Raw genomic sequence first — 25,091 nt, 5'->3', positions numbered from 1 at the left:
GTACTAGTGGAAGGATTATAAGTCCTCATCGTAGCCGACTTCATTCAAAAACAGTGGAGGCATTGATGTGTGCTCGTGATTGGTTATGGAGTAAGATATATTCAAATATTTTTATGGTTTATTTGTTCAGATTAAGTAAAGTATTTTTATCATTGTGTGATGATTATTTTTTATTATACCATTAGGTTCATATGCCAATGATAATGATGGTGCTGAAAAAGTTAGCATTGAAGATGAAGAGGTTGATACTAATGAAGCGGTAACATTCTCATTATACAATGATTTATTTTGTTTACTGGTTTTTCATCATATATAATTTATTCTCCTTGAAGTCATTGTAATGCATTTATCATGTTTGTTATGCAGGAATCTACCATTGAAACAGAGAATGTATCTTTGTTTTTTGACTAAGTTGTGACTTAGATTTATTTGTGCTTATTTTGATTAAGCTGTGTACTTATTTGTTTTTGTGAGATTGGTATGAACATAAACTTTGTAAGATGATGAAGCTTTCAATTTCATCTTTTTTATAATTATATTATTTGTTGTTTATTGGGTTTTTTAAAATGAATTGAGGCGATTTTGAGTATTTGAGTTTAATTTTATATTTATATTAAATGTGTTTAATGATAAATTAATGTGAGAATAAATATTTTTAAGAAGAAAATTCGGGGATTCGGGGCGGGTATGGGGGATGGTCCCCCGACGGGTATGGGACGGGGATTCCCCGAACCGTATTAAAAGGGGATGGGGGTGGGGACGGGGGAGGGTTTGGGACTCGGGGTCGGGGACGGTATTGGCAAACCCGGACCATACCCGGCCCGTTGCCATCCCTAGTTGGGAAGGGGGTGGTCTTGGGTCTGGGGGAGGAGGAGGATTTGGGTGGTGGTCGTGGTGGGAGAGTTGTCTGAGCAAAATGGTGGTCTTGGTGGGAGAATCTTCTGTGAAAAATGGTGGTCATGGTGGGACGGTGGGGTTGGGGACATGGTTGCCAAGAAAGAAGAGGAAAAAGAAGGGGCATGTGGTGAAATTTTTCATTTTTTAATTATGATTTTTTTTTAATTTTTAGGAATAAGAACTAATTTTTTATTTTTAGTTTGACTGAGGGTAGGAATAAGATTTTTTTATTTTTTATTTTTTATTTTTGGGTGAAAGAAATATTCTGAAATTGGAAATTAAAAATAATACAAAAATACCATTTTACCCCTGCATTTAACAGAAAAAGTTAACAAAACTAATGGTAGGACCATTTGTCCTAACGAAACTAAATTTGAAGGACAACAGGAACGATTTTGGAAATTGAGGGACTCAAATGCAAATCGGGTTAAGGTTCAATGACTAATAAAACGAATAACCCTTTGTTTTATTGTATTTATATGGCCATAGTCAATTGTCTATCTTAACTGGATTCATATATTAATATTCTTAGTACCATTCACAAACTCAACTTATTATACTCTTGATTTTATGTTTTTTTTGTTGAGAAATTTTGGGATTGTAATCACAATTCAGCCAAAAAGGACACTAGAGAGTTAGCCAAGGAGTGGGTATCCAACATATTTAATGTTTAATTTTCTTGATACAGATGAGTATAACTGTTATTTTCTTATAAAATAAAAACCCAAATTTTATGTTAAAGCATAACATTGAATAAAACGTCCCCACTCGAACCTTATGGAAAATGTATTAAGCGTAGGAAAAAAATTTTATCTTAGCCAGAAAAGAATCTTTTCCATGATTGCCAGGGGAGAAATCCACCTGGAAATTTTTTACGAAGAACGTGAATTAACTTGACCAAAAAAAAAAAAAACAGATCCAATCCAGAAAAATTATAAATAATAACGGGAAACATATTTTTCAGCCATTTGAAAGCAAAGGATATGAACAACCAAGGTGGTTGGTGTGAGTGGTTCGACACTCTCATTCCTTAAGAGAGGTCAGGGGTTCGATCCCCGCTCTCGTATGGAGTCATCACTTTGGCCAACACTTTACCCCTTATGGGCTGACCCGGTGTGAGCGGGGATTAATCTGGGTTGTGGTTAAGGCTTAAAGGTGTCACCCATAGTTGGGGCCCATCCAGGACCACCTCGTGGTTCAGACCAAAAAAAAAAAAAGCAAAGGATCTGAACACATACCACATCCAGGACATTTGACGTAGTCTTCTTTGGTCAAAACAAGCCCTAACCCACTCATCAAAAAAAAAAAAAAAAGCCCTGACCCTCCACATACCTCACATCTTTTCTGTGCTATCTAATATATATATATATGCATACTCATCAATACCATATTATACCTGACTAAAATAAATGATTAATTGGAAAAACTCATACATGAATTAATTATTAACTCTGGAAAACTTGCTATTCTTTTGCTGAATTTTTCATAGCTAGATGCTGGTTCTGGTTGCATGGTTTTTGTTCGTACCACTTTGCAAAACCCAAGGGAAGGTATCGTATAGTAGTGTAGCTCGGAAGTCCGAGTGTCGTATCCACAGAGAGCAGTGTAAAGAAAATAGCAGAGATGAAAAAGAACAAGTTTGATTGAGTGGTAGATTTATGCAAGATTTGATTTAAAGAAAATTTAATTGATTAAAACACTAAGGCATTGGGGTTCCACTTTTAACATAAGCATGCAACTCTTATTAATTTGATCCACAAAATAATTTCCATTGTAGTTGTTCAAAATAATTAAAGCTCTTTTTAAATTCCTTTAGAAGTATTCTAAGCATAACTTGTACCATTGGCAACAAACTATCAAAAAATAATCTTCATCAAAATTCTATTAATCTAAGTAATTCTCTTTTCTTTTAAAAGCATGAAAGTTTTTACTACACAATGGGAAAAACATGATTGAACTCATGAAATAGATTATCAAACATTCATCAATTAATTAAAAAAGAAAACTACAAATTTCATTTGAACAAAAATTACAAAATCACATTAAAGCTTAAGTTTGGATCAAACTAATAAAAATTACATACTCATATTAAAAGCTTTCCCCTTAGCCTTAGCTAGGGAGTTAGTTCCCCATAAAATAAAACTAAAACAGAAATTTAGAACTAGAAGAATTGGAGGAAGGAGAGAAAGCTCAAGAGTTGTGGAGCTTGGTGTGTGTTGAATGCTATGGAGGATCTCTCTATTTATAGGAGAAGCTCATGTTGCAACCTTGCAATATGTCTTGAATAAATTATTATCCCATCATGCCATTCCCGCAGCTTTCTTCTTCTTTAATTCTTCAATTGATGCTCCACTTCCATTGTTTATTGCCATCATGATTCCATTTCCTTATCTCTTTCCTTTTATTTCTCACTTTCTCATTCTTTATATTTCCTTTTGGTTGGCTGGGAAATACCTAATTTTCCTTTGCTATTCTTTTCCTTTGGTGGCCAACCATCTCTCTCTTTGCATTCCTTTGGCATGTGCAAACCTCCAAAAGGTAGCCTTTCATCATCTTGTTGCCAACCCACGTGAATGCCCATGATATGTTTATTGTCCAAGTTGAATAAGCCATCCTTGTAACAACAACACCTCACATGTGACATACCCATGTATCAAAGCAATTAGTCCAAAATTAAACAAATAAGATACTAACAAATATCATTTAAGGGATATTACATGTAATAATTATGTGCTCATCAGTTTTCTGGTAAAGCTTGCATGCTTTAAGATGTTAAGGCTTCTTCCTAAGAGAGTGTTGTTGGAGGTGCTCAGAGTTGCCATTTGTGTGAAGGAAGAGACTAAGGCTTCCATATTTGGTCGTGTGAGAATGCTTGTGCTTTTTTCCCTCATTTTTGCCCAAATAAAAAATTCCCTCAATGTCATTTCAATTTTGATAATTATAATCTTATAGTTTTATAATTTTAGCAATTAAGTCCCAATTAAGGGTAAGCATTCGTTTTAATCCGTAAGATATTACACAGATTTATTACCGAGATTTGTTTTGAGTAAATTAAAGACTGTAATTATATGAAAGTAACGAGCTGAGGACTTATGGTCAATTTTTTTAAAGTTTTGTCCAATTTGCTGTCAAAACATGTCACCCACACAGTCACTTTCTGTGGATTAATTTTTGTATTTTTCTTTTTAGAACTTTTGAACTGTTCAAAAATGTCACATGTTCTGCACATAGTCTCTCTCTCTCAGAGAGAGTATCTCCATCCATTTAATGCAATTTTTTTTTTATAACAAAAATTCCAAAATATAATACTTGTATTTGGGCCTAAATTCCACACGACAGTCCAATTGACATTGGCCCATAACGAAAGCAGGAGGTTTGAGCTTTATTTTAAAAGACAGGAATCAACCTAGGTGGTTTTAAAAGCCAGACCAATTAGGAAGGATTAAAATCACAAGCTAAAAAATAAATTACCATTGAATGGTGATTTAATCCGGACAAGTCAAGTGCTAATTGATTTTTAGATTAGGCCCAGTTTCAAACATCCCCAAGGGCCCAGGAAATTTGATCATCACCGTTGGTCTCAATTCAAATCAAACATATATTTTAGAAGATCTTTTTTTTAAAAAGAAGGCCCATGTGACTTTGAAAAGTCAAAATTTTCAACTAAGGCAGAGGAAGTGATAGGGAGTTAATGGAGGCAGGTTAACTAAAAGAACACTTTCCATGAACCTTTAGAAACCCAAGAAAAAAGGGTGGCCAAGATTGCCGTTCTATACCCATAGAGGGCCCTACATTGGAACAAGATGTGTTTTTCAAGAAATAAACAAGAGACAGGAGAGTTGTTCGCCAGAAAAAGCAAAAGGACCATCATAGAAATTGACTGTTGATGGTTCTTCCTTGCCAGAATAATAACTCCCCTTTTTTGTGGCATTGGAAAAAGAAAATATTTTTAAAAAGATCTGCCCACCAAATACCAAAAATTAAGAGAACCCTCATTCAGAGTTCTTTATAAATATAAAAGGAGTTGAACAGATGAAAAGACAGCCAAAAAATCAATCAAAACAAAAAACTCTGAAGTTATATTGACAAATTCAAAGGAACCTCATTCAAATCTCAAGAGCCTTCAGACTCTGAAGCAATCAAGCCATTCAGTTTGAAAATTCATCCAACTCCCCAAGCAAAACAACCAAAACTCAGGCTTCTGACCTCATTTCAATTTAAAGAAACAATTCATAAAGGAAACGAGACTTCCCTCGTTACAAATTTGGTTCAACATAAACCAAACCAAGCAGGATCCTGGTTTTTACAATATGAAAACCTCAACAAATTTATAGAGATGTCTTGATCGAAACAGAACAGGTACTATAAGCAGCTCCAGTCCAGCAGTCATCAATCCAGCCACTTCCAGCCCCATCCAAATTGAAGAGGCCTCAATTTTCCCGATTCAACAAGCCTCTCCATGGCTTAAACAGATTAAAGCTCTGCCAATCTCAAACATTGGTATCGATTTTCGGCTGAAACCCATTAGTTGAAGGTGCTGACGTTCGAATCCAGCATAGACATGTTTAACCCAGTCTGACTCAAAGGCAGCTACTCAAGTAGAAATCAAAGCCCAACGTTCTGTTGTCCTATTTCGGACGTGGCAGTTCTCTTTCAAGTCGTATAATAGGCAGTTCTGCATAGAACAGTTTGATTTCTTTTAATATTCATTCTGGCCAGAACTATCAATCTTTACTGTGAAAAATTATGAAGTCCTCACCAGTCTGAGGCAGGAAAAGAACTTACTTGGGAGATATTCCTCACCCAAATTCACAATCATTTGTTTAGAGTCAGTAAACAATTTGGCACGCCCAGTGTGACTTCTCATACTACTACATAAAAGGCAAAAGACGACGGAAATTCACCGTCGTGTATCCAGTTTTCAAACCGTCGTGAAATCGACCGACATCTTTTCCAAAAGCAAACCAGGACGGTAAATCCCCGTCATTGTTAAAACAAACAACATCATTAACAAATAACAACCGGCGTCTGTGTATTGAAAAATGAGCCAAAAAAATTGTCAAGGATAAGAATAGATGACCAATTTTAACAAACAAACGTCGTTTACAACGCAACACATGACATATTTTAATAGAACATGGCCGCAAGAGACGTATACCACGACGAAAATTAAAACTCACAGCCGTTACATATACCTTTCACGACACATGATCAAACAAGAAACGTGAAATACAATTATGACGTCTTTAAATAAATAACAGACGACGTTATTGATGCATACTACGTCATCACAATTTATATAACCGTCGTGAAATAAATTTTCCACTTCGTTTTTTCCATTAATGTTGACGTGGAAATAGAGGTTAGGGTCATTACTTACGCCGCATGTATTTCTATAGACGACGTTGTATTTAATAAACAACGTCGTCCTCAAATAAAAGACAGCCGTGTTTCAAAATTTATACGTCATCTTTAAAAACATGACCGTCGTCTAATGTATCTGAGACGGCAAAGTTTGTTAGTCGATCGCCGTGTAAAATTATTTTAACGACATGATCTGAAAATAAACGACATGGAAAATATGTTAGGGTCATTACTTACGACACATTTATTTCTACAGACGACGTTGTGTTTGATGGACAACATCGTCATCATGTAAAAGACAGCCGTGTTTCAAAATTTATACGTCATCTTTACCAAAATGACAGTCGTCTAATATTCCTGAGATGGCAAAGTTTGTCAGCCAATCGCCGCGTAAAATCCTTTTAACGACATAAGAATAAAAAAAAAGACGCGGATATTCCCATATAACGTTGTTTTTGTAAAAGAACGACGTCCAAATATCTCTTTACGTCGACCAATTTACCTTTGGATTTCAAATACTGATCGGTTCATAATTGTATATCATTTTGTACCCTTCTAGCTTATGATTTGGTTATGTTTTTGAGTTAAACTTGTGCTTTTAATCCTTTTTGTGTTTATCTTTCAGTTAATTGACATTTAGGTAACAATGACGACTTTGGATAGGAAATGATGCAATCCATGCATGTTAAGGGCTGATTGGCATATGAGGAATATGAGCTTAAAGACAAACTAATTTTGGCTACAGCCCATTTCCAGCCCAGTTTCGTAGGTCAACTTCTTGGCCTTGGATCAGAATGCTGTGGGGCTCGGATGAGGTGAAGATCTTCATGAAAGTTGTTCCATTGGGTGTGTACTATAACATATCCAAATTTCAGCCCAATTGAACATGTCTGGAGTCCTTAGCCCGTCCAACACTGAACCATGCTCAGGAGGATTTGCAGCTGCCAGCTTTGAGCCTTGTCTCCTCCTTTAAGCCATGTGCCTCACCCATGCTGCAACTGACTTTGGATCCAACATAATGAGTGAAGTGGGGAGGCATTCCAGCTATGAAATTCTAAAGGAGCAAGTTGGTACATGCTGGAGTTATTATAGAGAAAGCATGTGCATGCATGTAAAGCAAAGAAATAAAATGAAGTCAATTCCAGTCTCTGTTCGGCTGCAAACTTGCAAGGCCCAAAACGCACACTTCTACTGCTCCGATGGGAATACTTTCTTCATAGACGTTGTTCCAATGGGTGTCTAGTATAACATATCCAAATTTGAGCACCATTGGATACGTTTTGAAACCTGTGACCTTCCTACACCAAGTCTGGTTCAGAAAACTCGTTTTTCAGCAACCAAAAGAAGACCACATGGGTTGGCAGCAAAAGCAGCCACAGCTGATCACCTTTGAACCCATGTGAAGAAAGCTTGAGGTGCAGCAAATGATGAAGGATGGTGTGGGAGTTCATCATGATGTTCCTCCCTCTTAGCCCTATAAATAGAGAAGCCTTCAAGCTTCAAAACACACCCCAAGGGGGGGAGCTCTCAAACACTTCTCTAGAGCTCCCTTTCCTTCTCTCCCTCAAATTCTCTTAAATTCCTTTCAAGTTGTCAATTGTTGTAACAAAATGAGTTTACTAAATTTTCTTTCAAGTTTTCTTAGTTCCACTTTACTTTTATTGTAATGTACATTCTTTCTTAAGTATTCAAGTTTAATTAGTTTCCAAGTTTCAATTATGGTTTTTGTTCTTATTCATTATGCTTATAAGTTAATATGCTAGTTTGAATGATTGATCACCATTTAGGCTTGCATGTTAGCTATCTTGGTTTGAATTAAGAGTAGACACCATGCTTTAATTCGAATTGAACTATGGATAAGAAGAGTATGTATGGACATTCGACAACAGGGATTAGATACATGCTTGGTTGTTTAAATTGTTCTTCTATGCTTAATGGGTTCCTAATGCTTAGTTTTAGGTTAGACAACAAATGATCAAATTAGGGAATTAGGAACACAAGGTTATGACCAAACACCATGGCTTAATCATACTTTAGCTAGAATCAATCCGTTAATCTAATTGAACTTGGGAACTTATTTGCTTGAGTTATTTCCTTTTTATTTATTTATTTATTTTCTTTTTCATTTCTATTTTGTGTAGGGGAAACAAATTGGATCATTCAATCACCAATCCTCGTGGGATCGACCTCGCACTTACATATGCTATACTACCGAACGGCTCGTGCACTTGCGAGTATCACAAGTTGAGGATGCAGCTGAATCCATTTTGGTGCAGCTGAATCGAAGCAACAAATACCGTCGTGAATTGTTCTGTTTCCACTTCGTTTATGAGATAACAAGCGACGTGGTAAAATTTAAGATGACGATTTTTGAGTTGATACGGACGAGTTCATAATCTAAGACGTCGTCTTTTGTAACGTTCAGGTTAGATATCTCGTCTTTTAGACGTCGGTATGGGATTGGAGTCGTGTTAATTGTAATTACATGTCGGCTCTTTAGTCTTCTTTGACGTGATATCGTTAATAACGGTTTCACGATACCATCGTGGTTCTTCCTTTTTACGTTGCTTTTAGACGTCGGTAAATACATTGCGGTCGTTGAATGCTCAAAAAAATCATTTTTTAATGACAATTTTATTAAAACAGACGTCTGTTTCACATTTTTATCAGGACCGTCGTTTTTGTAATCTTGAACCAGTATTTTTTTGTACTAATTGTTTTGTGGCCAAAACCTGCATATTGAAAGTGAAGAAAACACATTACAATTTATTACAAAATTAATGTCATACACTGCCGTTTAGGTCATAAGTAATTTCATAAATTACAAGAGCATCATTCAATCCATATATCTTCACACCCATCTTGAATATTTGGACTCCCAAACTCACCCACCAGTTCATCAAATGTGTCAACATTTGGCATCCCTCTAGTAAATGGCTCACACTCAATTCTCACATCACCTAAGACATCATCACCAATAACATCATTATATTCTCTATTAAGCATTGATAACACTACCGACCAACCACGATGCATCGGGTCGTCAACAAAAAATACTTGTTTGACTTGAGAAGCCAAAACAAATTGGTCCTTCCTATGTCCAATTTACTCAAATCTACAAGGGTAAATCCAAGTTCGTCGGCTACAAGGCCAGAAGTACTATCTATCCAATCACACCTAAAGACTGGGATTGTAAACTTTTGGTAGTTAAGGTCCCAAATTTCTTGAATGACACCATAAAAACCCATATTTGAGAGAATTGAGTTTTTATCCTTGGCACTAGCAACTTGCATGGTATGTGCAAGTAAATAAACTCCACTATTTTGAACTGTCCGCACATCATCTTGTGCCTTGATGTTAAATTTAACACCTTTAATAAGATAGCTCCTATATGATGGCACTGCCATGTTTGGACCAGCTGCTAGCCACCTTAAATTTTCTGATACGCCATGATTGTCTTCCTCGTTAAGTTCACTTTGAACTTGTAAATTAATCATATCTTAATTCAATCTAACATAGAAAGAAGAAAATTAAAAGTCCAATATGTTATTCAATGACATATACCTTGAAGCGTAGCCATTGAATGAAAGTGCTATTGTGCTTATCTTGCAGCCACTTTGTTCTCTTTCTAAATTTTGGATAAGTGGTCTTGATGTGGATCATATGTTCCCTACATGACACGAAAAATTCAAGCGTTACAGTCCCAAACATATAAGATAAACATAACGAATAATTTAAAATGGAAACTTAAAGAATAAAACTCATACTCGATATAAGGTAGGACTTCCTCCGTATTCTTCAAGACATATAGATGTGCTTGGTTCAACAGGTCTTGATCAACTGAGCTCACTGTGCAACCTGATAATGGCTTTGAAGCTCCTATCTTCTGACTTGATGGCACTCCAATTGTACTAATATCAGATAAATGTTCGGTGCAAAATTCTACAGCTTCTTCAGCTATATAACACTCAGCAATGCAACCTTCGGGATGAGTACGGTTCTGAACATACCCCTTTAGAACTTTCATATATCTTTCAAACGGATACATTCATCTAAAATAAACTGGCCCACATAGACGAACTTCTCTAACAAGATGTACTACTAGATGAACCATGATATCGAAGAATGAAGGTGGAAAGTATTTTTCAAGCAAACACAAAGTAACTACTACATCTTCTTCCAATTTATCTAGCTTGGAAACATCAACCGTCTTTGCACATATAGTATTGTAGTTAGAAGATTTTCTACAGAAAATTTCAAAAATGCTTCCACCCCTAACTCATATGCCTTCGATCTTCTATCCAAGTGCATCCATGACTTATCCATCTCCGACACTATACCCTATTATCTATAATAAAGTGAAAAGACAAGCAATGACCATCACTATAGCAGATTATATAGGGTTTTAATAGCAAGTAATATAGTATACAGACGATGATTTTTAAACAACAATAGACGTATTGGACATATATAGACGACAGGTTTTCAAAAAACGTCTTCTAATGATAGCAAAAAACAAAGGCAACAAATTGAACCATGACGGTAGTTAAAGAAAACCATCGTATAGAAAAATACAGACGACGGTTTGTTAAAAAACCGTCGTCGTATGCCTAAAAAAGCATTCTAAATATCGAAATCCCAATTTATTATCAAGAACCCAAAATATATTAAGAACACAACATATACATTAATTTTTATGTTGGGTATTAATTAAGAACACGTATACTAAGCATGAAAACATTAAATCCATTCCCGATTCATAATAATAGAGAGTGATTAAAAGATCCGACAACATTAAATCCATTCCCGATTCATGAAAACATTAAACATTAAATCCATGAACCCATACCTCCGACAACATTAAAAGATCGCAAAACATATATCTAAAACCCTTTAACACAGAACTGAATATCATTCAATGAATTTACAAGCATGAGATTAGGGTTTGTACTTACAGGTAGGCAGAGCTCACAGATTATGGCCAACTTGGATTCGACGGAGCCTGGAGTGCCCAACTTTGAATTAGAGTTGAAGTGAGAGAGCGAAATGTTTTAGGTCACAGATTATGGCCAACTTGGTTCAGGGTTACAAGTATAAGACTTAGAGCGAAATCTGAAAATTTTAGGTCGCTGGGAAATTTTTAGAAAGCGCAATCTTTAAAACATCGACGGAAAACAAAAAAACCGTCGTTAAAATTTCAAAATAAACATGACGCTTATTACATTAAAGACGTCGTGGTAAATCTCTTTACGACGCAAAACCAAAACACCGTCGTTAAAAATTCAAAAGAAATATGACGGTTATTACACGAAATGTGTCGTGGTAACTCCTTACGACGCAAAAACAAAAAAAACTGACATATTAGAAACTAAGTATATGTGTGGGGTTCTCGTGCGCGAACGAGTGGAATGAACAGAAAATTAAATAGACAAATATGCCCTAAACCCTAAACCCTAATAAATAAAACCTAAATTATATATATTTTAAATAATTTTAAAAAGGGGATTAGGGTTTTAGGGCCTAAAATATCTCAACCATAAAACCAAAATCCCAAAAATATTCCTTTAACCCCCTAAACCCTAAACCATCAAACTATAAGTGATGTTGTAACACATCAAAACAATTTTGTTTTTTTGGTTGTGGTCATTTTAAATTTGTATAACTCAAACTGCATTTTTTTAAGCTTAAGGGGGAAGAAAATATCTCAATGACTTCATAGGAGTTGACGGTGCATTTTTTGGATTTATTTTAAATTTATTATGAATATTTTGAATTAAATAGAATAAAATATTATTACAAACACCAACAAACCATATCGGCGCTAAGAAAGGAACGACGTTATAAATAGTAATAAACGACTTACTTGTAAAAAAATTCGTCTTTAAAAGAAAAAAATGGCGGTTTTTACACACACATCGACGTACAAATTGTATACACGAACTAAAGTATTAATTTATCGCCGTTTAATTCTCATTACGACGGTATCTAGAAAGAGCGTCGTATGAAAATCCTTTTACGTCTCTTTTGTTTCAAACGATGACGTTATTTATTACAACGTCGGTTTAAATAAACGACGGTTTAGAAAGCGCCCTTCTTAAAACATCGACGGAAAACAAAAACTCTCAGTCAAAATTGACAAAAGCAATCCAGTTCCAGCAAAACAGGCGGAACTCAGGTTTCTGATTCCAATCAGAGAAGAACCAGTTTTCTCTCATTGCAAATACGATCCAACTCAGATGAGTCAAGCATAATTCAGCTTTCTGTCGTTACAAATTTGGTTCAACATGAACTTGGGTTTTTTACAACATGAAAACCTCAACAAATTTGCAGGGAGGTTTAGCTCAAGCCAAATTCAGAAGAAAAAATCTCAATGACTTCATAGGAGTTGACGGTGCATTTTTTTGATTTATTTTAAATTGATTATGAACATTTTGAATTAAATAGAAATAAACACAAACAAACCACGTCGGCGCTAAGGAAAGAACGACGTTGTAAAACTTAATAAACGACTTACTTGTAAAAAAAAAGGGTCGTTTAATGGCTGTCACCGACGTACAAACTGTATATCACGACTCAAACTATTAACTTATCGCCCTTTAATTTAATTACCACGTCATCTAGGGCATTAAGAGCGTCGTCTAAATATCCTTTTGCGTCTGGTTTGTTTCAAATGATGACGTTGTTATTTTGTACAACGTCGGTTGTAATAAATTGAACATGCAATAAACGTCACCTATACTGACTTGAGATGTCGACTGTAAATGTACAGTCGTGTTTTTTATTCCTTTCATTTTATTTATTAACCAATGTTTGTAGTCCATAAGACGACGGTGTTTGATATAATTATGTCGTTGGAACGTTTATTACACGTCGATCACGCAATTTCTTTTTTTTTTTTTTTTTTTAAATAATGAAAACCTCAACAAATTTATAGGGAAAGAAAGGATGTATATTATAGACAAAATTTGTACAAAAACTTGTCTAATTCTAACAAAATTTGTACATTATATAAAAATGTTAAGTGTTCTAAAAATCCTCTACTCCATATGAAGGCAAACAAACTCTGCCCATTCTTTCCTCACTTCATCAATGGCTTCTTAGGGGTATGGTGCTTGATCTTTTCCCTTCGTAAACTGCAATCCATAAACAATGATTATTTAGGCTTTCTAAATACACAGAAATTCAATATTCGATATCCACAGACGACGCTATTTTTCATTTACCGACGTAGTATATCGATGCAACGACGATATTTTGAATTTACCGTCGTTGATAATACAAAAAACCACATAAAATAAATCTGAAAATTTTCTTCTTACCATCTTCTCAAACTCCAGGGAAGGATCCATGATGATGTCTCTCTTAAAGCGCATGACATAATAGCCACACTCTACACTGCTGGGTTGCTTTGGTGTGCCTGGTAGAGTTTTCCAAATAGGTGTTTTACGACCTTGTCTACCTATATGTGAATTATACATTTTGATAGTATTGTTCACTATGTTTTTGCCCTCCTCATCAACAACTCGATTTCCGGGCAGTAGATCCAGAAAATACACAGTCTCCTTCTTTGCTCTCACAATGATCAAGACCCAATGATGGCTGCACAAAATAAATATAAAGGTTAAACAGTTTTATATGCAGTGCATCATACAAACAAAATCTTGTTAAGGACACTAACCTTGGATTGTAAGGCATCAGGAAAATCTGTTCACCATCTATCTTTTGAAGTCGATTGGCTACCAAACGTGATCAGTCAGTTAATGTCCCAGAGTTGGCACTAACTTGAGCAGGGTCGATAAGGCCAACCATGTTCACCATATTTGCAGCTTTCAAATTATCAAATAGGCACCTAAATATATGAAATGATCACATAACTGTTTTTTTTTTTTCAACAGAAAGGAGAGTGTGAAATGAATATTTGATAAGGACAAACCTCATATATACTGCAACCACAGTAGTCCCAATTTCTTCCATGCCTACAAACTGTGTAATATCTTCATGCAAGATGAAGGTACTACGATCTTCACCAAACACCTCCTTCTCAATTGTAAAGGTCATAATCTTCTCCTGAGGCTTTAGTGTAGTTTCCACATAACGACAAAGGGATTGTAAAGAAGATGGCACCTCCAGCTTTGAATAATCAGGTACTTATGTATTCTGTTTAAAGAAATAAAGCAACATAAAGTGACGTGGTAAATCAATAAACACGACGGTTGAAAGAAAACACCGTCGTCTGAAAATAATTTACACGACGGTAACAAAACACCGTCGTGGTGAAGAATTTATTACGTCGTATAAAAAAAATCCGACATCTAATTCAAATGCAAAATTCATAGATAATGAATTTACCTTTTCAATTTGCTTTTCTGCAACACTGGATTTCTATTTTAATAAATAAAGAGAGATATATAAGAAAGCTTGTACAACAATTTAAAAATTCAATTAAAAACAAAACTGCCGTGGAAATTTAAGACAAACGACGGTTTAAAGAAAATATCGACGTCTGAAAATTGAAAAACAAATGAAAAGGCAAAGTTATGAGAATTTACTTTTTCATCTTGCTTTTCTACATCCATGGATTTCTGTTTTAAGAAATAAAGAAATATATATAAGACAGATTGTACAAAAAGTAAAAAAATTAAATTAAACAGTCGTGGTAAGACATAACATAAGACGGTATGTAAGAATTACGGACGTCTAAAAACCATTAAACGAAGGTAAATAATAAACATCGTGGTGATTTATCTATTATGTCGGTAAGGAATAAAACCGTCGTCTAAATCACCAAAAAAAATTTCAACAATCCAGATTCCAGAGTGTACCAGCCTTTTTTAGCAGAAACACAGATAATAGCAATTGCAGATAAAAAGAGTGTGAGAGAGAGAGAGAGAGAGAGAGAGAGAGAGAGAGAGAGATACAGAGAGTGGGATTGTGTCAGTGAAAATAGCTTGTAGAACAAGTAAACTAAATACGACAATAACTCAATCCTTTCCACTATCGTGGTATTGCATTCCAAACGACGGTTTATTAATAAATGCGTCGTGGTATGTAATTTCAAACGGCGGTAAATGTAAACCGTCGTCATTTTTTAATCTAACGACTGTGATTCACAATAATGACATCTAATGGCTTTTTGAAAAATAGAGAATTCAAAGTTCAGAGGTGTTACTATTTCATCCTGCTTTTCCCCATTCTTGGCAGTATCATCCTCAAAATTTAGGGCTCTCACATCAAGAGCCCCAGAGCAGCTTGCTTTGTCCGACATTGGATTTTTGGGACTTTGCTCTTGACCTTGGATTTCACAGGGGTTAGTTTTCAGTTTAAGCATGCTTGGATCAAAATTGGGCAAGAGTTGGGAAAGCTAACTTAGCAAATTTTCCCTCTCAGCTTCTACTAGCCTCCATCTTTAAAGTCTCTTCTCTTGATCTAGCCTCCATCTTCAAAGTCTCTTCTTGAAGGACAAGTCTTAAACTTTCCTTTAATTGATCGGCAAACTTTACCCTCTGTTGTCTAGGTAAATTGAAGTATTGCCTAGTGAAAATCCCAGCCCCTACCCCTCTAACTCTCCCTGGATGCTCGGGACCCAAAGCCATTGTCAACACATCATTACTTCCAGATACAGTAAGAGTGCCTTTAGAGACTTGTTTTTGCAATTCATCCTAAAACAAAGACATATTAAAAAGTCAGCATAAGAAAACACACGACGGTTATTTATAAAAAATGACGTATTATAACATTTTACACGACGCAATAACATAACAATTTGCTAGGACGACGCTAGGACGACGCTATAAAAAATGACGTATTAGAACAACTTTCAGACGACGCTAGGACGACTGACGAACCGTCGTGGTCTATAAATCTAACCACGTAAATAAGAAGCTATCGTCGTCTTATTTAGTTGAAGTTGAATAAACAGAGTTGTGTTCAAAGTTGGAAACTTTCCTTCTTTGTCCGTATATTTTATCAAACTTGGAAAGAATTAAAATGATTTTCGCCAGAAAAAATATAAAAAGATTTTCAAAACAAAAACCTATATTCAAAACAAAAATGATATGCGCATGCAAAACAGAAACACAAATAGTGAGAAATGCTTACCTTTTGCGTGCAATGAAAGTTTTCTCTCGGAGTTTGGTGTTTCAGTTCAGAGACGAAGACGAAGAGGGGAGGAAGACGATGAGATACAGACACAGCGCTTTGAGAAGGAAAAATGACGAAAAGTTTTCTCTCGGAGCTTGAAATGTTTTCTCGGGTTTGGAAACAGTGCAAGTGTAGGTCAGGTAAACGAAAAGTTTAATATATTAACATACCATTTCATAAAACGACGCGATTAATAGAAAGCGCCCTAGTATCTGACATTATACGGCGGTATAGGTTTCCACTGCCCTAGTAAAATGGTTTGAACGACCCCTAGTTTTCCTAAAACGCCATGTTTATATCTAATTACACGACGATATTTTCTTCAAAAAGATGTAACCCGTCATTTTCAAATTTACACAACGACCTTATACTCAATAATAACGACGTTAAATATCTATAGAACGTCGTTTTAATTACATATAACGACGTGTAACCTTTTTAATTACACAAGAAATTAGTTTTAAAAAAAATGACAACGTCGTTTTTTTATATACCGTCGTTGTTAATTAAATATATATGACCTCAGTTTATTTTTAAACGACGTCTATGGTTTCATTTAGACATCGCTAATTTTAATATAACTGACGTGGTATAAAAGATTATTTTATAAATAAGGGTTTTTCAGTCGTTTTTTCGCTTTCATTTTTCAATTAGGGTTTCAACTTCTTCTTGCCCTTGGCTCTGTCTCACCTCTCTGGAGGCACTTCACCTCTCTATCTCACCTCGCTTTCATTTTTCAGTTTGGATGTTGATGTGTGTGCGTGTTTGTGTATTTGAAAGACACAAACACGCACACATCATCAACTTCTAAAAAATTGTCTTTCTGAAAGCAAATGTCAGTTAGCAACGACACAAACATGCTTTCATTTTTCAGTTTGGCTGTGGTCGTCAAATTTTATAGGCAAATGTTTTGGATGTTGATGTGTATGTGTCTTTGTGTATCTCAAAGACACAAAGATACACACATTATCAATGTCTAAAATATTGCCTTTGTGTGTTGGTTCGATTATGATGAGGAACAGAGCTCATTTTGGTAAGACTTCACTTTAATTTGACTGTGATGATGGTTTTCTATATAAATGTTGGCGTTCGTGAATCTCACGGCCTGGCGCTCTAGGCCGAGGGGATCTGCGTCAACACAGGTCGTCCTTCTTCTGGCACCGTGTGGTTTGTGCGCAGGCGTGCCAGCATGGTTTATCGTGCGTTTGAGAATGATGCGGCTGGGTGAATAGATGGGTTGCGCGCCTATTTAAGTCTGACTTCTAATCAGAGTAATTGTGGTCGAGAGAGGAACTAATCTCGACCGTCAGGGTCACGGCCTGAGCTACAAGGCCGTTGATGGTGGTGCTGATGGTGGTTTTAGAGTGGTGCTCCGGCGCGCCGCTTAGGTGGAGATGGTCGTATGATATATGGGATGAATGGAAGAGTAACAAGGATGGTGCTCCGGCGCCTTGAGAATCAAGGGTTGTATGATATATTGATGAATGGATTTTCCTCCAAACTGCCACTACTCCTAAGAAAGCAAGTAAAAGTATTGAAAATGCATTACAAGAAGATAAATGACAAGAAGTAAATGACAGGGAAATATAATCTGCTCCGTGGGAGGCTTGTGTTTGGTGTTGAACCCTTTAAATGTAGTCGGAGCTTGCTATTTATAGGGGAGGTCTTGAGGAGACAATGAAGCTGAAAATCTGCATGGTAAGGTTGATCAGGGCTAGTGGGCAGTCGAATCGGCATTTGGGAACGTGAAGCATGGTGGTGTGACACCCATAAACCCCAGCCGCCGCCCTGGTGGTGGGCTCTGCATCTCAGGCCTTGGAGGAGCATTTAATGCCCTGATCTGATGGTTGGTGGCTTAGCCTTACAAAATCATGGGATTTTCGCACATAATCCCTGATTTTACTCGCCATATCTGACTTCAATCACGTCCCCTCTTTCTTGGCTCATTAAATGCTCCTTCATGGATCATGGGCTTTCTGCTGTGATCAGAGGCATTACTTCATTAAATGAAGCGTGGGACCATGATTCCACGTAGCGACACCACTTAGTTTTCCTATCTTGGCTGTGTATCAGAGTAGCTTGTCCTCGGCTAGTATTACCGAGGCCGTCATGACCTTGTCGTGCCAACTTACTTTTGTTTCGAAAAGAGAACAAGCAATGACTCGTAACTTTCGGCCGCGGGTAGGTGCTAGGGCCGAGAGAAAGTTCCTTCGGTTAGTCTCCTTCGGCCAGTTTCCTCGGCCGAGATTTATTAGGCACAAACAATAAACAGTCGTGGGTTATCACAAATCTTGCCATACTGTTTATCTACCGCCGTAGGAAAAAAAAAATCCAATAAATGAATCTTAAAAAGCAATAAAAATTAAGACGACGGTTTATAAATAACGATAGTCATATAAAGTTAATTAATAGGATCGTATTTTTAACTCCACGAAGTGGTAAAGAAATTTTATACGTCTTTAATTGAACAAACCGTCGTGGTTAGTACAAATTATGCGGACAGTAGATTTATAGATACCGTCGTAGTATACTGTAATTAAAAAGTCGATAAATTTATCTTTACCATCGTGGTAAATATATTTAATACGGTGAATTTTTTGTAATTTACGGTCGTCGATTCCTTTGAATTTATGCGTCGCTGACTAAGAAAATTTGGTCGTTTTTATTCATGAGTTAACACGGTGGTTTATTTTTAAACCGTCGTCTTTACTTTCTACAGCGGTGCCTTCATAGCTGCAGTCGTTGTTTTTAGGTTCTGATTTTAACTCGGAATAAAACCTTTTTAATAAGACGACGCTTTTTTAATTTGGTGCGTCGTGTTTTAAAAATGTCTATGCGGTTCCCGGTTTTTTAGGTGTTTAAGTTATGTATCTACGACGGGTTTCTATTACCGTCGTCTTTTAAAAAACAACGACGGTTTTTTGATCTACCATTGTTGTTTTCTGGTCGTCTTTTGCGCCTTTTGTAGTAGTGTCAGTATACATACTCTTAAAGAGGCATCTTTTAGTATATAAATATTGGAAGTTCTAGCCAGAATCCGTGCCTTATCATGGAAAGAGGTTAACCAGCTTTCCAAGAAGAAAGACATGAATCAGAAGAAAGTGATACTAGGCATTCAGCTCACGGCAGTACCAAGAGTAGACGTTCCAGGTCTAGCTCCAGAAGGATAAACTAGGTACAGGAGGCTGTGCTCTGGCAGGAGGTTGCAACACAAAGGAGTCAGGATACTCTGAACAACATGACGACCATGATGCAATGGCAAGTCCACAGATAGTTCAGGAAGGATCATGAGGCTTGCAAGAATTCCAAATCCAGATGTTGTAGTCCAACAGCTAGAACTCCCTTTTGGACATCCACCAGGATTAGTATGGCCATACCAGGAAAATCCCCTTATTGCACAGATAGCTGGAGCGCCTGGACCGGCAGAGATCCAAGCTGGACAAAAGGGAGGATCCTTTGTCATCCAAGAGCAGGAAGCTCCAGTTCCTCCAGCAGGGCCCGCTCCAGTTTCTCAATTTTGTGGGCAAATATTACTTAATTATGCATGCTATTTAGTGATTTAATTCTTTTCATTTCCTTGTATTTTTTGGAATAAGATTTATAGGAGTATATAATATAGTTGAGGCAAATTGCGTGTACTGATTGAATTGATTTGTCAGTTGTGTTTGACAAATTACAAGATGCACATGCAATTACTATACTTTAACAAAAGTAAAGAGGATGCTCTTTTCGAATTCATGCATATTTATTGGTACTTTGACATAATACAATATTCATAAGAAATGATACACATGTATGAAAATAGATAAACTTTTGGAATGGTTACTTCAAGCATGTTGCCATGTGATTTTCACAATTCTACACCATCACTTTATGCCAACCACTTTCACAAGCCAATCGGGTGTTCTGTTAGAGAGTACAAGATATCCCACTGATATTCCAATTACCACCCCAGATGCATACCCCATCAACACTACCTTCCAATCAAATCCATTCTCGTGCTCCAAATCACCATCTTGTTGGAATGATGATGGCGGTGATTGATGTGGACCACATGTTTTTGCTAGTGGAATTCCACACAATCCTACATTTCCACTATATGAATCATTTTCAAATGTATCAAATTGGTTACCATGAGGTATGGACCCCACAAGTCGATTTTCTGAAACGTTGAACTTTTCAAGTGATGCCAAATTTACCAATTGCTTCGGAATATCACCAAAAAGTCTATTTGAAGACAGATCTAACCATACAAGATTGCGCATATTGCCAAACGATGGTGGAATTGTGCCTGTAAGCTCATTATGAGAAAAGTTAAGCCCCTTCAATAATTTAAGCTTACTGATTACTTTTGAAATCTCTCCTCTGAAAGTGTTGTTTGAGAAATCAATATATGTGACAAAAGTTTGAATCTTCACCATTTCAATTTCGAAGCCTTTAATTCTCACTACCACAGTATTTATATCCTGATGGTAGCCCTCTCCCTTATATATCAGTTCATGTTCTTGCGAGTTTTTCATGGCCGTCAAATGTTCAAAATATTTTGTTGGCAAGAGACCGCTAAACCGATTGTAGGAGAGGTCCATGATACGCAATTTTTGGAATGGAAACTTAGTTTCTGGAATGCCTATTTCACCATAGAATTTGTTAGACCTCAAGATAAGAACCTGCAACTTCGGAAGAGATTCCAGCCAATTTGGGAATGTGCCTTGAATTTTGTTGTTTCCAAGGTCTAGAACTTCCAACTCTCTACATGTGAGCAAAGTTCGCGGCAACGACCCTTCCAATTGATTTCCATTAAGATCAAGATTTCTCAAAACGTTTCCCTTAGAAAATGTCCTAGGAATCACGCCATGAAATTTATTATTCCGTAGATCCAAAATAGAGAGGCTCTGACTGAAGTTCCCCATGCATTGATGAATTTTGCCACTCAATTTATTATTAGACAAATCAAGGATTTCAAGCCTAGTCAAACTGCAAATGGTTGGAAGCATCTCTCCAGTCAATTGGTTGTTTGATATGGAAAAGAAAAATGTGGAAGGTGATGGAATTGGAAGCTCTCCTTGGAGAGAATTGTTGTGAAGGTTGAGATGTCCAAGGTTTTTCCACCGAAGGTGTCGTGCAGTGCCCTTCAAAAAGTTGTGAGAAAGATCCAAATAAGACAATGAATCTTTTGCGACATCCCAGAACCATTTGGGAACTTCGCCTTGAATTCGATTGTAGGAAAGGTTTAACATGTTCAAGTTTGGTAAGGCTCTTAGAAAGTATGGGAACTCACTTATGTTGCAAGACGACAAAGCTAGGGTCGAAAGTTGAGGCCAGCTGTTGTTACTCAAATGGTTGAAACTCAAGGATAGATGGTTAGATGAAAGATAAAGGTTTTGAAGGTTCTCAAGTTCAAAGATTGATCTCGGAATCGGGCCATGCAGCTTGTTATCATCTAAATAAAGGCTTTTCAAAGAACGAGATTGGAAATCAATGATATTACCGCTGAGTTGGTTACTTCCGAGGTCTAATGCCTCCAATGATGGCAAACTACCTAACCAAGATGGTATTGTTCCATTGAGTTGGTTCTTATATAAATAGAGCTTGGTTAAGTGTCGAGGAATACGACCCACCAGTTGTTTTGAAAAATCATATAAAGAAGAGATCAATGTCGAGTTGCTATCAACTTCTGGAAACTGACCGACATAATTGTTGCCAACAAGATTCAAGTAAACGAGGCTCTCAATGTTTAAAAATAACGACCATGGGATTTGGCCACCAAAACTGTTAGACGAGAGGTCCAACTCCATGATTTGTGTGAGGTTACCAACAAATGCAGGATACGATCCTACAAAACTGCAATTCCTGAGATACAAAGCTCTCAAAGACTTGAAATTTCTTGTCAAACGATGCCAATCTACTGAAATTCTAGTTTCAGAGAGCATCAAGGTTTCGAGTGGACTGCTCCAGTTAGAATTGGGGAGAGAACCTGTGAGGTTATAGTTATACGTTAAATCTACGAGTCGAAGATTTGGTCGGTGGAAAATGCTTTCTGGGAATTTTCCTTGCAAGTGGCAATTAGAGAGTCTAAGAGTTGTCAGAGAAGAAGAGAGATTCTTGAAGGAATCAGGTACAACTGAAGACATGTCAACACCGATCAGTTGAAGCTCCTTAAGATTGGTTAGGTTTTGAACAATTCTGTTAAAATTAAGAGTATCTAGTCTCACAAATGAATAAGAGAGATTGAGTGAAACCAAGTTGGAAAGGTGGGAAATTTCGGAAGGGATTGGGCCACTGAAATTGGAGTAATAGAGGTCAAGGTGAGTCATATTTACAAAGCCACCAAATTTGGACGAAATTGGGGAACCTCTGAAATCATTTCTAGAGAGGTCTAGCCTCTTGAGATGGCCAAGAGAGAATAAGCTGCTATTGGAATGGATATTACCTTGAAGCCCACCAAAATGAAGGTTGAGACCGATCACATGACCAGTCATCTTTTCACAAGTGACTCCACTCCACGTGCAACAATCCTTGCCTTTCTGCCAAGTAATTGTACTGTTAGAATAAAGAGTTGGTCCATTAAGTGATTCAACTTCATGAGAGGAGGTATCAATAGAAAAGGAGTTTTTGAATTGAAGCAAAGCAGAGCTGTCGTGGGGATGGCATAAATGCCTTGAAGAAAGAGAAGAGGAAGAGTTAGATGATGATGAACAAGTAGAGTTGAATTGAAAAGTAGTAAAGAGCAGGAAGAGGAGGCACAACCAACCCATCTTTCCTTCAAAATCTAAAAGTATATATTCTTCTAAATAATTTTGTGAGCAACTCTGTCCTGTAGATGTTGATATTTATAACAAGTTTGGGCAACAGTGATTTATCTATAATGTCACGATATGAGTCTAGTAGATGTGGCATAAGGTTGTCCTGCATTTAAAGTTTCCACAGTGCTAAGATGGCAAGTACTTAAGTTTGTGGAAAATCTTGTGGAAAATTTGGCAACCAAGGCGTTGATTTGGTATTTGGTCTTAGTAGGTATAATTTCTGCGTGTTCAAATGGTTTCCACGTGTTACCTCCAACTTCTACTAGTCAAAAGTTGTCCAATTTCTGCGTGTTCAAATGGTCTTGCTCAATCTTTTTCACATTTTCTTTAGATAAATAAAGTCATCAACATAAAAGTTAAACAAATCCTTTAGATAAAATCTAAATATTATAAAGCTAGTTCCTATATAGTAATAAAAAACATATTGCAACTTAATTATATAAAGATCGTACTGGGATCGGTTGTGGGGCTTGGGGAAAGTAGCTAAGGTGGGTTGTTGCGGGGGAAAGGGAGAAGAGAGAAGGTTGTTGCAGTTGAGATTAATTATTTTTATTTATTTTAGCTTTTAAATCTTATTTTTATTTCGTAATTATTTATTTATTTTAATTGAATTTAAATATTTTTTATTTTTATTAATATTTTAATAGAAGTTTAATAGATTGGATTACATTAGCTAACGGTGCTAAACACAGGGACTAAATTGGTCAACGGGCTAAAACACAGCGACCATTTAGCATTTAAGCCAAATTGTGCAAGATAGTGGTAACGGCCCTTCCAACTGATTTTCATTAAGATCAAGATTCCGCAAAATGTTACCCTTAGAAAATGTTGATATTTATATGAAGCTTAATGAATAGTAGTTTATCTTCTTTAGATAAACAGAGCACCATTGTCAAGCAGGTGTAGGTCCCATTGTTAGCTGCTACACCAATTTGAATTGTTGATAATTGACATTATTGAGGGTGAAAGCCTACGTCTATTCATCTAATTGGAAAAAATTTGCCCCAAGTCTTTGATATTTGGTAGTCTTTCGTCTTGGTACGTATGTAGGCATTTCTGCGTGTTAAAATGGGCACCTTAATTTTCATTGGCTTGCTAATTTGGATTCATAATTGACCATCAAAATCGTTTTTGTTCTAATCAAGTTGTCCAAATATGATTCGAATTTGCGTATTGAAGAAGCCAGGAACGAGTATTCATAAATTGACCATCAAAATCGTTCTTGACTTTTGCCTCCTTCTTCACGCTCTCATTAATTATTCACGGTTTTGCTTGTTTTTTCACTTTCTGTCTCCACCCTTAAGCATTTGATAGGCCTTAGGCCTTTAGTCCAATCTCTTTATGAACTTTCAGAGCAAATTCATAAACAAAAGTTTCTTTTAAATTTTCATTTATGAAAATACATCATCTTTCTAAAGGGCTAAAGAAAAGAAGGGAGTTAATAAATAAAGTCATCAACATAAAAATTAAATAATCCTTTAGATAAAATCTAAATAATATAGTAATTAAATCCTATATAAAGCTAGCTACTACAACCTCTCGGCCACATTTTCTTTGAATCTTGCTCAATCTTTCACATTTTCTGTGATGCACTCTCTCACATTAACATGCTAGAGTTTCCTTGTGCCTTCCATTCATCAGCTACCAAATTCCTAAACATGTATCATTATTAAGTTTGAAGAAGCAATTACGACACTAAAACATGTTAATGTTACATTAATTTCATTACCTCATTTGGTAGATATTTAATTAATTGTTATAGTTACCTCTTTAAATCTAATTCAACAATTTTCTTAAAAAAAATATAGATATATATATATATATATATATATATATATATATATATATCCTTTTATATACCATAATTGAGCATTTCATAGGTACGCC

The 25,091-nt window shown here is 36.2% G+C and overlaps 1 protein-coding gene and 1 long non-coding RNA gene across 2 annotated transcripts in view; one reads left to right on the top strand and one right to left on the bottom strand.

The window, feature by feature from the left end:
* LOC110771817 (uncharacterized) overlaps positions 1–25,091 on the top strand; it is a 120,069-nt gene that overhangs the window by 8,117 nt on the left and 86,861 nt on the right. The window lies entirely within an intron of this gene.
* On the bottom strand, positions 20,095–23,339 carry LOC148294970 (receptor-like protein 9DC3). Its single transcript, XM_088252072.1, has one exon. The coding sequence runs from the start codon at positions 23,154–23,156 to the stop codon at positions 20,268–20,270; it is 2,889 nt and encodes a 962-aa protein (XP_088108198.1). The 5' UTR covers positions 23,157–23,339; the 3' UTR covers positions 20,095–20,267.

Source organism: Prunus avium, chromosome 4 (assembly GCF_965620075.1).
Source record: "Prunus avium chromosome 4, drPruAviu1.hap1.1, whole genome shotgun sequence".
Lineage (NCBI taxonomy): Eukaryota > Viridiplantae > Streptophyta > Magnoliopsida > Rosales > Rosaceae > Prunus > Prunus avium.
This window is presented reverse-complemented; position numbering and strand designations above follow the sequence as displayed.

Excerpts from the sequence above, each read along its gene's own strand:
- LOC148294970 (XM_088252072.1), bottom strand. The coding sequence starts at position 23,156 with ATGGGTTGGTTGTGCCTCCTCTTCCTGCTCTTTACTACTTTTCAATTC.